Here is a 15,872-nt window from a genome sequence, read left to right as displayed (position 1 = left end):
GAGTGGACAGTGAGAGAGAGACAGACAGAAAGGTCTTCCTTTGCTGTTGGTTCACCCTTCAATGGCCGCTGCGGCCGGCGCACCACGCTGATCCAATGGCAGGAGCCAGGTACTTCTCCTGGTCTCCCATGGGGTGCAGGGCCCAAGTACTTGGGCCATCCTCCACTGCACTCCCTCGCCACAGCAAAGAGCTGGCCTGGAAGAGGGGCAACTGGGACAGAATCCGGCGCCCAGACTGGGACTAGAACCCGGTGTGCCGGCGCCGCAAGGTGGAGGATTAGCCTAGTGAGCCACGGCGCCAGCCTGTTTTCATTTTTTAAAGGCGAGGGATGTACACTGGATGCCACAATGATGACAACTAAGAACCGTGACTTGCTTCAGAAGGAAAAAATCAGTAGAAAGCATCAAAGGCTGCTAACAAATGCAGTGCCTGACTCTGTTACTGTCTGCATCTCTACAGTGATGACCAACCCAGGAGAGAGGCAGGACTCCTCTGAGGATGTGGGTTGTGGCACAGCTACCTTCTAGAACATGAATCTTATGGGACATAACTGTAGTCCTCTCAGAGCTTCAAGATCCAGAGACCAGAACAGGAAACACAACAACATGGATTTGCACTGGTTATATTTGGAACTTTTTTTTTTTTTTTGGAACACTAAGATAGTGCTTGGTGGTAATTCTTTATATAAGATTTTAAAAGAATCAAATTTTATCCAGTATGTTTTCCTAGCACACTTAAGTTATTTATAATGGCTTTGTTTTTATAACAACAAAATGCCGTATCTTTTGTTAAAGACATTTTAAAGAATCATTAATTCTTTTTTTTTTAAAGATTTAATTATTTCAGGGGCAGGCATTGTGGTTCAGCAGGTTAAGCCACCACTTGGGTCGCCCAGATGCCAGTTTGAGTGCCAGCTACTTCATGCTTCCAATCCAGCTTCCTGATGAGGTACCTGGCAGGTAGCAAATGATGGTCCAAGTACTTGGGTGCCTGCCACCCACATGGGAGACCCAGATGGAGTATCAGATTCTGGCTGTTGTGGACATTTGGGTAGTGAATCACCAGATGGAAGGTATCTCCTCCTTCCCCACCTTCGTGCCCACCCCTACCACCCCTGTAACTCTGCCTTTCAAACAAGTACGTCTTTTTAAAAAGCCAGGAGCTGGGAACTCCAGCTGGATCTCCTATATGGGTGGCAGAAACCCAAGTACTTGGGTCATCATCTGCTGCTTCCCAGTTGCATTAGCAGGAAGCTGGATTGGAAGCATAGAGTTGCTGGCCCTCCCATATGGTATATGAGTGTCCCAAGTGGTGCTACAGTGCCTTCCCCTGAACACATTTCTATTTTTTTTTTTTTTTTAGATTTATTTATTTATTTATTTGAAAGGCAGAGAGAGAGAGAAAGAGGGGTCTTCCATCTGCTGGTTCACTGCCCAGATGGCTGCAATGGCCAGAGCTGGGCTGATCCAAGCCAGGAGCCAGGAGCTTCCTCTGGTCTCCCACACAGGTGCAGGAGCCCAAGGACTTGGGTCATCTTCTGCTGCTTTCTCAGCTGGATCGAAAGTAGAACAGCCGGCACTGGAACAGGTGCCCAAATGGGATGCCAGTACTGCAGGCAGCAGCTATGCCACAGTGCCAGCCCCCTAAAGACATTTCTAATGTCTGTTTTTCAAATAAACACATTTATTAGGTCAGATGTATTCAACATCTGCTCTTCTAAAAGAAAAAAATAAAACAAAAAAACAGTCTTTATTATTTAGAACATCTAGAATACCACCATTTATTGGAAATGAAATTTAGAAACAATGCAAAGATTAATACTAATGTTTTTAAGTACCCTTCTTTAAATTACACTTACCTAAAATTCGGCATAATCTTCCAAATAACATAAAATAAGGACTCAGGGCTAAATGCGGTCTGGCTGCCTTGCCATAAAGCACAGAGTGTCTTTCTGAACTCTTCTACCAGAGACCTGGAAGAGAGGAAGGGAGGACACCCTTAGCAGCAGACAGAGGCTCCTTCGGTGCACAGAGTCCAGTCATCTAAAATGCGTAATACAGAGATGAAAATTTGAAAAGGGTCTCATCTTTTCTGAACTAAGTCTGACAGCTAAATAAGAGCATCCCAAAGGTATACTTACTGACGGAACCAGCTTTGTAACCACACGGGTAAAGTAAAGCGGTGCCCCATCCGCACAGGGTCTTTCCCTGCAGCTGCATTTGCCCTTCTTGCTGCTCAGGAGAAGCACTTCCCAGACTTCAGTCTGTAACCGTGTGCTCCTCTCAGAGTTCATGTGGCCCCGGGACTTCGGCGAGCACAACCACACCTATCCTCTCAAATCCAAATCTGAAACTGATTTTCTCAGGACCATTTTCTTCAGGTTTCTTTTTTCCAACACAGTTTTCTGAAGGTCCTCTTGTGTGCTACATTTCTTAAGTACCTTCCATTTCTTCTTACTTCCCTCAATATCCAGGACTGGAACATCCATTTTTGTCAGGCATGTGAACTCCCACAATAAAAAACTGGATGTCCAACTTCCGGGAAATCTTACAGGGAAGAATAGTAGTTGTTATTAACCCCTTCCCTCTCTCCACTAGCTGGAAAGAGGATGCAGTGGTAGCACTCAGCACTATTCTGGACTCTGGGCATGGGAGCCACACCCTAGGGCAGCTGGAACAGGAAGTCAGGAGCTGATGACTTCATGAAATAGCCCTAGACAGATAACCTCTGACTTTCACATGAGAAAATAAATCAGGGATGTGTAAGCCATTGTTACTTTTGGTTTTCTATGCATACAGCTAAAGGGATACACTTCCTCAATTTCTCATGTCTGTCAATATAACTACCATATTCTTAGACACTTCATTAATGTATGAGAAAATCAGTATCGTCTTTCTGCACCCTTCTATCTAGTAGATCCTTTGGATATAAATTGCATTTTTGACTTCCCAGTGCCTGAACCCTCTTCCTATGTAATTCTACTCCTTCCGAGTCTTGGTTAAAAAAGTCAGATACTGTCTCAGCTTCCCTGGCACTCAGGACAAAGCTATGTGGCATAGACTCTGCTTGTCTGAAGCAGGGATAGCACCCAGTCCACTCTGATGGCACAGACCATCACCTAGAATCCAGGGACAGCAAAAGCAGCAGCATGGCTCTAAGTTCCCCAGGGTCATGCTGCAGAGGCCTCCTTACACGACAGTTGACAGAGGGAGGGTGGCTATGGTGCAGACTACCCAGGCTCCAAAAAACTGATTTTCTCCCCATCCAGTACTAGTTATTTCATTTATAGGCCTTCAATAAATTCCTTTTCTGTCTAAATTAGCCAGAGGTGATTTCTGCAGTCTGTATTTAAACCCCAGATGACACTGACACATGAGTACCAGTAACTCTGCCCTTAACCTCCATGCCCGTGCATTTTCTTCTCTTCATGGCACCACTGTCCCCGACAACCTGACTGCAGTCTCCTTGAATGCCAGCACTGCCAGCTCATCTCAAACACTGCTACCAAAGAAACTCATTCCAACAGCACTCGGCGATGCCCTTCCACGCCTGCTTCAACACCTGGCTCTAAAGGTTTCCACGCAGTGGCTCCATGCGAAACATTCACTCTTCTAACATGTTCTACACTCCTCTCTCATGGCCACTGAAACAGCATAGTTTCAGATTCTGAAAGGCCTTTCAGAATTAGTGGGAATGGGGTGACATGGCAGTGGAGATGGGCAGGCAGGGGAAGCACTACATATATACAGATTATTGTAAGTTCCAGCTCTATTTCAGCACAGCTGAGATATTAAAAAATGTGCCCCTTATAATCATATTATGATAGATCTTCTGAACCTCAAATATGGCAGGGCTGCACAGAATTTGAATCCAAAGTTAGTCCTTAATAAACACTTGGCCATTTTTTTCCCTTGTCCAGACCAACTACAGGTTGACTGTGTTGTCTTGTAATTAGTTTCTTAACTACAGATTAATTTCTTTTTAGCCAAGAGATTTATCTAGCACTGTTGAAGAAATCAATTCATACAGACTAATGACATCCATGTTATTCTACACCTGGAACTGGATGTCGATTCTAAAATAACCCAATCTCCAGAGACTCAGTAAGCAGAGTGCTAAATGTATCCTGCCTGTTGTAATAAACAGAAATAAAAAAATTCCAGCAACTATTGATTGCTAGATACTGTAACACAATTTTTAGAAGACATGTTTTTAAATGTGTGTGCCTGTTAACTCACATATTACAATGGAAATCACCAGTAAGAGTCAGGTGTTTGTAATGCAAGGCGAGAAAGGACAGATTCTTGCAACTCACACACTGGTATCCCCTTGGCTCCTGGTGTGGTATGTTCGCCTTCCTGCTGTTTTCCCATTCCTTAACTCCACAGCTGGCAGTTCTTTGAAATAACAGCAAAACTGCTCAATGTTACTATTTTAAAAGAAAGGGAAGAAAATTATTTTTTACAAAAATGTAATAGGGTGGTAAAAAAAACATCCTATGAAACCTCGTATGGATTGTGTGGTCTTTCAGTTTCTCATTTCCATTGCACTCATGCAATCTCTCGCACTAAGTTTCTTCATGCTTTTTGCTCAGTTTAACCAAACAGGACAGATAGATGGATAGAGGACTTGCAAGGAATTAATAAGAACTGAAAACAGATTCTCTGTTCCTCAAATCCCCCAAGTTTCCTTCTATCTATATAGGTTGTCACCATTTCTTTTCAGGGTGTTTGCTTCCGGGTGTTCAATAGTATCTCAAATAAAAACAAACCAAGAAGCCAGCCATATAATTTAGCTACATTATACAGGATCATTAAGGAAAATTCAGTAGTAACTAGACTTTCTTCTTTAGGTAAGAACAGGAAAGCTGAGAAGCACCTTTAAGGAGAAATCAAATACACCTTCCGCTCCTCATTAGCAGCAGGGCCTGGGGAAGATAATTTATTCTGGCCATTGAGGCTTCATTAAAATCTAACAGTATACAACTTTAAAAACAATTTCATTTAACGTGGGTCAGGCTTGAAAGGCTAAATCTTTTAGTTGGCCACGTTATTCTTACTACTTGTCTTACATTTTGAGGAATTTCTGAACATCTGATCTTATGATCATACTTAAGACTGAACTAATGATGGAAGTAAAATTCTCTGAACAAGGTTCTCTAGTGCAGGGGAACTTTTTTTTTTTTTTTTTTACAGGCAGAGTGGACAGTGAGAGAGCGAGAGCGAAAGGTCTTCCTTTGCCGTTGGTTCACCCTCCAATGGCTGCCGCAGCCGGCACACCGCGCTGATTCAAAGGCAGGAGCCAGGTGCTTCTCCTGGTCTCCCATGGGGTGCAGGGCCCAAGTACTTGGGCCATCCTCCACTGCACTCCTGGGCCACAGCAGAGAGCTGGCCTGGAAGAGGGGCAACTGGGACAGAATCCGGCGCCGCAACTGGAACTAGAACCCGGTGTGCTGGCGCCGCTAGGTGGAGGATTAGCCTATTGAGCCGCGGCACCAGCCGGGAACTTTCATTTTATTTATTTATTTTATTTATTTATTTTTTTTGACAGGCAGAGTGGACAGTGAGAGAGAGAGACAGAGAGAAAGGTCTTCCTTTGCCGTTGGTTCACCCTCCAATGGCCGCCGCGGCCGGCGCACCGCGCTGATCCGATGGCAGGAGCCAGAAGCCAGGTGCTTTTCCTGGTCTCCCATGGGGTGCAGGGCCCAAGCACCTGGGCCATCCTCCACTGCACTCCCTGGCCACAGCAGAGGGCTGGCCTGGAAGAGGGGCAACCGGGACAGAATCCGGCGCCCCGACCGGAACTAGAACCTGGTGTGCCGGCGCCGCTAGGCGGAGGATTAGCCTAGTGAGCCGCGGCGCCGGCCGGGAACTTTCATTTTTAAAGTGAGTTTTGGGGCCAGCACTGTGGCATAGTGGGTAAAGCCATCACTTGTGGCACTGGCATCCCATATGGACACCAGTTCTAGTCCCAGCTGCTCCACTTCTGATCCAGCTCTCTGCCTATGGCCTGGGAAAGCAGTAGAAGATGGCCCAAGTCCTTGGGCCTCTGCACCCATGTGGAAGACCTGGAAGAAACTCCTGGCTCCTAGCTTTGGATCAGCTCAGCTCTGGCCATTGCAGCCACTGCGGCCATTTGGGGAGTGAACCAGTGGATTAAAGACCTTTCTCTCCATTTCTCCCTCTGTCTGTAACTCTACCTCTCAAATAAATAATAAAATATTTAAAAATAAATAAATAAAAGTGAGTTTCACATTTTTAAAGGCTTGTTAAATAAAAGGGGGTGGGGTATGTGTTAGAGACTGTACACAGCCTGGAAGACTACAATATTTACTATCTGGTCTTTCACAGAGGCAGCTGTGACCCCTGCTCTGGCCTAGTCAGGAAGCAGTGGGAGTTAATAATAACTGAACAGCTATTTACTGCCAGGCAGTGCTCTAAGAACATTAACCAAATTACAATATTTAATCTTCTCAACTACCCAGTGAAGTAGGAACCATCATCTCCAGTTTAACTGATCAGGAAAGTAAGGCACAGGGAAGTGAGCTAACTGCCTAAGCTCTACACACTAGAGTCAGTGGCAGGGACAAGATCTGAAGGCAGCGCTCGACGTCAGATGTTGTAACCATACCTGAGTGACTGGAGGATGGCGTTCATGAAACATGTGTTCCCCAAGTTCCGAAGGCCAGTGGCACAAATGGCAGCAGTGCTTCCCTGTAAAATGCAACAAGAGGTGGCCATGAGAAAGGCCAAGGGAGGCCAACTGTTTGAAACACCACAGCTAACCAAAGGCTTCAATTTGAAATTCTAGCACCAGTTTGAAATTGGTTCTTTTCTGTCAAATGAAAGATACTCCTTTCCTTTATTAACTCCCCAAATTCCTGAAACAGCTAGGATTGGGCCAGGCTGAAGCTAGGAGACAGGACCTCAAGCCAGGTCTCCTTGTGCCATAACCTGCTATTCCCTCCCAGGATATACGTTAACAGGAAGTTATAATGGGAAGCAGAATCAGGATTCAAACCCAGGCAGTTAAATATAGGATGTGGGTATCCCAGGTAGTATTTTAATGGCTGCACCAAACACCCACCTCTGGTAAATTATCTTAATGAAGTCCTTAAAAAGTAAAATTTACCAAAACTTCAGACCCAGAGAAATTGCACTAAGGACCTTTTTCTGGTTGGTAGAGAAAGAATAGGCAGATGTTCCATCTGCTGGTTCACTTCTCAAATGCCTGCAACTTCCAGGTAAGGGTGTGGCATGGGTGGAGGAGGGGGAGGCCACATCAGGAGTTGGAACCCAGTTCAGGGTCTCTCCCGTTGGAGATGGGACCTAAGCACTTGAGCTATCACTGCTGCAACCCAAGGTCTGTTCCGGCAGGATGCTGGAGTCAGGAGCTGGAACAGGGCACTAAAAACCAGGTACTCTGATACAGGACACTGATGTTCTAAACACCATCTTAGCTGCTGGGCCAAAAGCCCCCCACACTGCTCGGGGTTTTTAACAGAAGGAAGCAAGGATCTTGGTGAGCCCATAGAAATGAAGCAATAAGGTACATGAGCAAATACATCACGAGCAAACTGCTCTCTAAGAGGAGCCTAGTAGTAATCTGATGGAAGGCAGGCACAGACGGACGGACCCACTGGGGTCACACCATTACTACAACTGGCCAACACTGTGTGAGATACTCCAAATCCAAGCACACAGTTACAGATGTTTACAATGGTTAACATCAAATGTTAGAGTGGTAACAAAGCAGAAATTAAGAGACCACACTGTGCTGCAGCAGGTTAAGCTGCCCTTGCAACATCGGCATCCCATATGAGTGCCAGTTGAGTCCCGGCTGCTCCACTTCTGGTTCAGCTCCATGCTAATGTGCCTGGGAAAGCATCAGAAAATGGCCCAAGTGCTTGGGTCCCTGCAGCCACGTGGAGACCCAGATAGAGGTGCTGGATCCTGGCTTCAGTCCAGCCCAGCCCTGGCCATTGTGGCCATTTGGGGAGTGAACCACAGGATGGAAGATCTCTCTGACCTTCCCTCTCTGTTAACTCTGCCCTTCAAATAAATATATAAAGCTTAATAAAACAAAAACAAAACAGTTTTTTTGTAAATGTAAGGATCAACCGATCCTTACATTTGAATACAATTTAATTACTTACATTTACTTTTAGTAACTTGCTGTTTAATGATGAGTTTTCCAGAAGTTTTCTTTTCCTGTGCCTATCAGCTGTGTAAGCTGAGCTATTAAAACACAAACACAAGCAGACAGTCAAAAAGACATTTCCATATATAAACTACATACCAGGTTAAAGAACAAACAGGAGCTGCCTTCAGCACTCAGGGTACAGAGTGACGAGTCAGGCCTTCTGTGGCACACCACACTGTTAACTGAGGAAGGAGTTCCATTTCCTTGAAAATCTCTACCACTCCTCTTGCAGCTGGAGAGTATTGGGGGTGGGGGCGAGCTACAGGCTGAGGTATAATCTGTGAAACAATCCCTCCCTGGCATCATTCCATAGGCCTGATCCATTGTGAAGCTTCAAAAAAACGTAGAAGACCCATCCCGCACTACAAAAGGAAAACCCTGCTCTGACCCAATTATTATGAAATTCCACAGCAGTCTCAAATAATATGCTATTTGTTAATTTTGATAAAGGTATATTTTGTGCCTTCATCTTAATAGACTATGACTGATCTGAGATTAATGATAAACAACAGGAATTTAGGCATGTGTGTTTAAATTCCCTTCATTCAGCTATGCAGCCAAGGAAATTCTAAAACAAACTCTAATTAGCACAGAATTCTGAATTAAAAACATGTAAAATTTTTCTTCATGAAAGAGAAATTTAGCTTAAATTTTCTAAAAAAGTTATCTTTAAAAGACTATTTTATATAAGGAGAAATAATCTAAAGAAAATAGACATTACTGTTTGAACACAGGTTTTTTTTTTTTTAAGTTTGCTAGTTCTTTCCCACCTTCTCAGGCTAATCCACGTAAACACATAATCATCTTTCTGTCCAGAAGTTCCACATGAACTACAATGTCTCTGGAATGTCAGATCTAATGACAGTCACTTGCTTCAAATCTTAAAACTGTTCTTCAGTGCAGTGCATGTGTGTCTTGCAGAGTATTGGTAACTACAAGATGAAGACATCAGTTCCACAGATCATAGCACTAAATGATTTCTTCACAAATTCTGTAAGTGATGAAGCTGAATATAAGCACAGTATATATCCTACTTGGTGACAGGGCCTAATGGTTACTTTGCAGTTATAACCTATATAAACAGCTGGCACTAAATGTTACCCACAATGATTCTCAAGAACATCATCATCTACTAAGTACACACTATCTAACATGGTAGCTACTCATTAAAAGTAGCTATTTAAATTTAAATTTAACCTGAACAAAATTTACAATTCCCTTTCTCAACCACACTGGCCACTCTTACAGAGCTCGATGGCTCCACGTGGCCAGCAGCTATCGTGAGACAGTGAGGCTCACAGAAGTCTCGCATCACTACAGAAAGTTCTAATACCGGACACCACCGCTTCAGAGCGTGTGCAGAACAGCCTAAGGTTTAAGTAAAACATGAATGTAACCAGAGGTTTTAACTTAACTCTAAGTTACAGCCTATTTTGCAAAAACACAAAAATGAACTTAGGGAATGCTTTTCAACGTAGGAAGTGGGACTCCAAAACAGCTTCTTCAGTGGGGTCAAATAGAAGCGCAGAAGCGCCGGTTCCCTGCTGGAGGAGGCAAGGGAAACAAAAGGTTCCTACCTGCAGGGCCCCAGGCACATTCTCAGAGGCCTTCTTTTCCTTTCACCTCATTGTGGTTGTTTATTTCAGTTGGAGGTTGTAGTGTTTTCTCAGAGAAAACTGTGAGTGCGCTCCTCACTTGTGTAACAAGGGGTCCAGCTAGTCAGAGCGCAGCACACTGTCACCACACTGAAGTGCTACACAAGTGACTGCAGGACACTCCTAAGTCAGCTTACTATGAGCAATTTCAGACAAAACTAAATATTTTGGCTGTGTATCTGTGTGTCTAATTCTAGACAGGCTCACGCTGCTCAGTTCAAATTAAAAGGGAAAAAGGACTTTGAAAATGAAAGGAGCCAGAAACATTTAAACTCAATGTGTTTTAATTACTTCAGACTTTAAATAAATCATTATGCTTCCTTTATTAGCTTCACAATGTCATTCATCAATGAGACACACACAAAAACACGGACACAGACCACACAGTGCTGCACTTGAAGCAATGAGGTCAGACCCTCCCAGGGAACAATTCTGAAATCTGCTATTGGCTTTGCATTTAAGTTGGTTAAGAGATCCCTGATTTAGGCATATTCTCACAATATTTCTATATGTCAATTGCCAAAATAAATTAGATGGCACTTGATGATTTGGGGTGATTTACACAGATTTCACTTGAGTCAGCGGTCGTTCCAGGGCCTGTGACTATCCACTGCAGTTTCAAAGGCACTGCCAGTTGGGTTTCTGCTATTGCTTCAGTGTGAGTCCAGTGAGTTTTTTCTGAATCATCTATTTTGGCTATAGCAAGAACAGCTTATCCACATAAATATTTTATTTCTCTAGGTACCAAAGCATTCACAGATCTTTTTAAGTTCAAGTGGTATATAATGCCCTTACCAGAAAAGGAAAAGACACGTACAGGCAGAGGTGCAAAGTGAGCACTATGCTAATTAAACCTAATTTCCCTTAAAAATAAAGCGTAAATCTTAGTGCTTCTCAGTACACCTCATGATAACATTACACAGGGATTTTCTAAGATCGAGGTAACCCGGTAATGATTTTATATCATTTTCTGCTGTTTCCTTGCATCTCCAAAATTCCCCTTGTCGGGGGAGGGGGGGGGGATCAAGCAGCTTATAAGCTGGCAGGCTTATAAACTAAGGAACAGACTCTTGGGCTCCTGGATAGTTTTTGACCAAAAATTAAATGAACTAAATGTAGAGCTAAGATCAACAACTGAAAAAAGTTTAAGATATCCAAATCCAATGTTTACTTTAATATTTCAACCACATTAAAAACGTGATGAACTCATAGACAAAAATCCCCCTCCTTTCCCCAAGACCTATTACTTACTTTTCCAAGTTCTGTAAGTGCTCTCTGACTTTCTGTACCAGTCCCAGCTTGGTGTCATTAACCACAAAATCATCACAGCGATAACTGCAAGGAAAATATTAATCAGTGTGTGTAAAGAGCTTGAGGAAACCACAGTAATGAAATGACTCAAAGGCCTGGCTACTGCCAAGTGTTCAGGGGCCCTGCAGGCAGTTAACTGTTGGTGGTAAACTAAAGAGGACTTGGAATTCACGGTGGAATGTTTTAAAAATCCTTTTTAAAAAGCCATGTAGGCAATGAACACTAGCTTCTTTTCACATTTTTATTCAAAAGCTCTCCGGTTCCTCCTTTGAAAACAAAATAAGCTGCTACACGTGTTACATTCTTTTTAGTGGTGCATAATACATGGAAAATGAAATTAAAAGCACCAGTTCTTTTCATGTAGCATTAAGCCTAAAGCTTTAAGGAGATACTTCCCAACCCAAATTAATGGGGAACTGGGAGGAGGAGAGGTTAAGTAAAAAACAAGGAAAAGGTAATTAACCTGGAGGAATATTTGAATAGAAAAACTAAAACTAAAGCTGTGTGTTTTAAGCATAATTTAATAAAAAACAAATTCAGGTCTGTTGAAAATAATACATCTTTCATTCTAAGATGCTGGGAAAGTAGAAATAATGCTTATATCTTTGTGGAAATCGATTAAGCATTTTTAAGAAAATATTTAAGATTTTTTGAAAAAATTGACGTATGTATGTGTGGACATGCAAGTTTTAGCAAGTCAATACACAAATAATATAAGGAATCACCCATAATTAACTCGTGCAACAACACTCAATCTTTTCCTAAGATATGGGCAATTTGAACACAAACAACTTAAAAGCTGACACTAAGATATTTTCAATATACAGCCTTGTTTAAAACCACTTGTAAATACCAAGAATAATGAAAATACTGTTACTCTGCTCAGACAACATTTTGAAAGCACAGCAGTTACTAAACATTAGGTCATATCTAGTAGAACCACAAAAAATCATATCCTATATACCTGAAACCAGTCTACTGAAAAGGCATAGAGAAGGTGATAAAAAAAATTACACACAAAAGCAAGGCTTGTCTCTTTTATTCAGAGTAGTGACAATTCCAACTAAATGCCTTTGAAAATGTAAACCATGATGTTATCTATGTGATTATGTAATACATGCTCCCAGTAACTGATGACTCAAGGTGTCAGTCAAGATTTCTCTAACACATTCCCCCAAGTCCTTGGGTCGATTCCTAACAAATCTGCATGAGTAAAAGCAACCTTTTATATCCCAGATCCATTTTTCTATGATCAAAGTAACACTGTCAGGGGAATAAATTCTTTATTGCTTTTATGATAAATACACAAAGGAGTTAACTAGTGAAACGGTTTACTGCTCGGCTCTCTCTCAGCCTAAATGTTAAGCAAGCAAGATCCACATTTTAAATTTGGATTTAAGGTTACTTAGCACCGGGATGAACGTAAGCATTCACTAAGAAATGAAACTGAATTATGATTACTTCAATTCTTACTTATATTTTCATTTTATGTTTACATAAATTTATATATATAGTACAAATACTCAGTGTTAAAAAAACAAACAAAACCCACCCAAATGCCAGTGTTCATCTGGGAAATGAAATCTAAGAGCAAACTCAGATCACATTTCATGTATTTACAGAATGCCTTTATTCATAATGGAAAGTAAACCCCCGGGGCCTGCACTGTGCCATAGCAGGTAAAGCAGCCACCTGCAGTGCCAGCTTCCCATATGGATACCGGTTCAAGTACTGGCTGCTCCACTTCTGATCCTGCTTTCTGCTATGGTCTGGGAAAGCAGTAGAAGATGGCCCAAGTCCTTGGGTCCCTGCACCCACGTGGGAGACCCAGAAGAAACTCCTGGCTCCAGATCAGCTCAGCTCCAGCTGTTGTGGCCAACTGGAGAGTGAACCAGCAGATTATGGAAGATCTCTCTCTCTCTCTCTCTCTGCCTCTCCTTCTCTGTGTTAACTCTTTCAAATAAATAAATAAATCTTAAAAAAAAAAGTAAGTGAACCCCCTAACTGCCACAAAAACGGGTTACTTTGTTTAAAGAGACATTTCCTTTTTTTTTTTTTTTTTTTTTTTGACAGAGTTAGACAGTGAGAAAGAAAGAAAGGTCTTCCTTTTTCCATTGGTTCACCCCCCAAGTGGCCACTACTGCTGGCACATTGCAGCCAGCATGCTGCACCGATCCGAAGCCAGGAGCGAGGTGCTTCCTCCTGGTCTCCTATGTGGGTGCATTGCTCAAGCACTTGGGCCATCCTCCACTGCCCTCCCAGGCCACAGCAGAGAGCTGGACTGGAAGAGGAGCTACCGGGACAGAATCCGGCACCCCAACCAGGACTAGAACCCGGTGTGCCGGCGCCCCAACCAGGACTAGAACCCAGGGTACCAGTGTCACAGGCGGAGGATTAGCTAAGTGATCCACAGCGCCAGCCAAGAGACATCATTTCATATTCAATTATATAACTTAGTTCTTACAAATAATTCTTTTTGCTGTGGCATGTATTAGGTCTAGGATATAAAATTACATTTGCTATTGTTTTCATATACTGAAATAAAACTTATTCATGGTCTTGCTCTTTTTTTTTTTTTTTAGAAAACTTTTATTTAATAAATATAAATTTCAGAAGTACAATGTTTAGATTATAGGGATTTTTCCTCCCATAACCTCCATCCCACCCACAAACCATCCTATCTCCTACTCCTTCTCCCATCCCATTCTTCATTAAGATGCATTTTTAATTATCTTTATATACAGAAGATCAACTTAATATATACTAAGTAAAGATTTCAACAGTTTGCACCCACACAGAAACACAAAGTATAAAGTACTGTTTGCAAATTAACGGTATAACTAGTACTCATAGTACAACACGTTAAGGACAGAGATCCTACGTGGGGAGTAAGTGCACAGTGACTCTTGTTGTTGATTTAACAACTGACACTCTTATTTATGACGTCAGTAATCACCCGAGGCTCTTGTCATGAGCTGCCAAGGCTATGGAAGCCTCTTGAGTTGGCCAACTCCAATCGTATTTAGACAAGGCCATAGTCAAAGTGGAAGTTTTCTCCTCCCTTCAGAGAAAGGTACCTCCTTCTTTGATGGCCTGTTCATTCTGCTGGGATCTCACTCACAGAGATCTTTCATTTAGGTCATTTTTGGTCACAGTGTCTTGGCTTTCCATGCCTGAGGAACTCTCATGGGCTTTTCAGCCAGAACTGAATGCCTTAAGGGCTGATTCTGAGGCCAGAGTGCTGCTTCGGGCATTTGCCATTCTGTGAGTCTGCTGTGTATCTCGCTTCCCATGTTGGATTGTTCTCTCCTTTTTATCAGTTAGTATTAGTAGACACTTGTCGCTCCCCCTCTTCATGGAGGAACGACACAGGACCCTGCGCTGTTCTTTCGTCTGCTCGACCCTCCCCGGGTTTGCTGCTGGTTCTTCCCGGGTTGGCTACTGTCCCTTCCACCTCCGTGGAAGGGCAGTTCCCCCTGGCCACATTCCCCACTTCCGCAGGGGAGCGGCACACCACCGGCCGGCTCTCTCGGGGGCTGCACAGGTGTTCCCCTTAGATGTTCCCCTTAGATGTTCCTGGTGCATGCCATCTCTCTCCTCCTTTATAGTCCTCCTCTGCCAATCCCAACTCGGCTGCCCACACGCCGAGTACGCTGCTCTCCTCCAATCAGGAGCAAGTCCTACAGTTTATTGGCTGAACTGGAGGCAGCTGTGTAGAAGCTGTTTTCTTCTCTCCCAGCGCCATATTGTGGGAGAGCAGATGCATAGAATAAGTCTTAATTCCAGTAACAGTCTAGTCCGGGTTGCTCCCCACAGACACTAGTCTTATTTATGTGATCCCTTTGACACTAATCCAACTCAGTAGGTTCCAGATGCTTCCTCTCTCTGACCTTTCATCACCAAAGTTAGTCACTCTGGACTCTAGAGCTGTGCTAATATGTCTGGTACAACTGAGGAACTGGATTTAATTTTCAAGAACGCTAAGTTATATAAATTTGTACTTAATAACTGAAGCATTATAAAATTCTATTCTCACCAACACAAATTTACTGTTTTGTAGAAGTGTACTTGATTATTACACTGTGTAACAGGAGTGCATATGTCAGGTGTGTGTCATTTCCAGGAGTACTTCACCAACCTAGTTTGTGTCAACAGAAAGATGCAGTTCAAATGATTTTTTTATTCAATGTAGTATTACAATGTTTTTATTTGAATATTTTATGCAGGTAGCTTGAGTTAAAGTGATACTTATGTAAAGACCAACTGGTAATTAAACTCATATTAGTTATATTGGTTATCATTAAATTATTTTCCTAGCTTAAAAATTTAGAATGGGGGCCGGCATTGTGGTGCAGTGGGTAAAACTGCCAGTTTCAACACCAGAATCCCATACGAGTGCTGGTTTGTCTTAGCTACTCTATTTCTGATCCTGGTCCCTGATAATGTGCTTGGGAAGGCAGCAGATAGCCCAAGTACTTAGATGCCTCCTGTCATCCATGTGGGGGACCCAGATGGAGCTCCAGGCTCCTGGCTTCAGCCTGGACCAACCCTGGCTGTTGGAGCCATTTGGGGAGTGAACCAGTGGATGAAAGATCTGTTGCTCTTTCAAAATACAGTTTATGTAATACTTTTTTTTTAAATTTTTTGACAGGCAGAGTGGACAGTGAGAGAGACAGAGAGAAAGGTCTTCCTTTGCCGTTGGT

The 15,872-nt window shown here is 42.9% G+C and overlaps 1 protein-coding gene across 16 annotated transcripts in view; it reads right to left on the bottom strand.

Moving 5' to 3' along the window:
• The window catches only part of USP3 (ubiquitin specific peptidase 3), a 100,648-nt gene that overhangs the window by 23,674 nt on the left and 61,102 nt on the right, over window positions 1-15,872 (bottom strand). For all 16 annotated transcript variants that reach the window (XM_002718174.6, XM_070054360.2, XM_008268922.5 and 13 more), the window contains 5 exons: window positions 11,110-11,193; window positions 8,157-8,238; window positions 6,632-6,714; window positions 4,317-4,430; window positions 1,860-1,973 (listed from right to left, as the gene is read on the bottom strand). In XM_002718174.6, the coding sequence (XP_002718220.1) occupies window positions 1,860-1,973; window positions 4,317-4,430; window positions 6,632-6,714; window positions 8,157-8,238; window positions 11,110-11,193 (477 nt within the window). The remainder of the gene's footprint in view (window positions 1-1,859; window positions 1,974-4,316; window positions 4,431-6,631; window positions 6,715-8,156; window positions 8,239-11,109; window positions 11,194-15,872) is intronic.

This window comes from Oryctolagus cuniculus, chromosome 12 (genome assembly GCF_051225735.1).
Source record: "Oryctolagus cuniculus isolate XC-2025 breed Fujian yellow rabbit chromosome 12, ASM5122573v1, whole genome shotgun sequence".
Classification (NCBI taxonomy): domain Eukaryota; kingdom Metazoa; phylum Chordata; class Mammalia; order Lagomorpha; family Leporidae; genus Oryctolagus; species Oryctolagus cuniculus.
The sequence above is the reverse complement of the archived record's forward strand: the minus strand, read 5'-3'. Positions and strand labels throughout refer to the sequence as shown.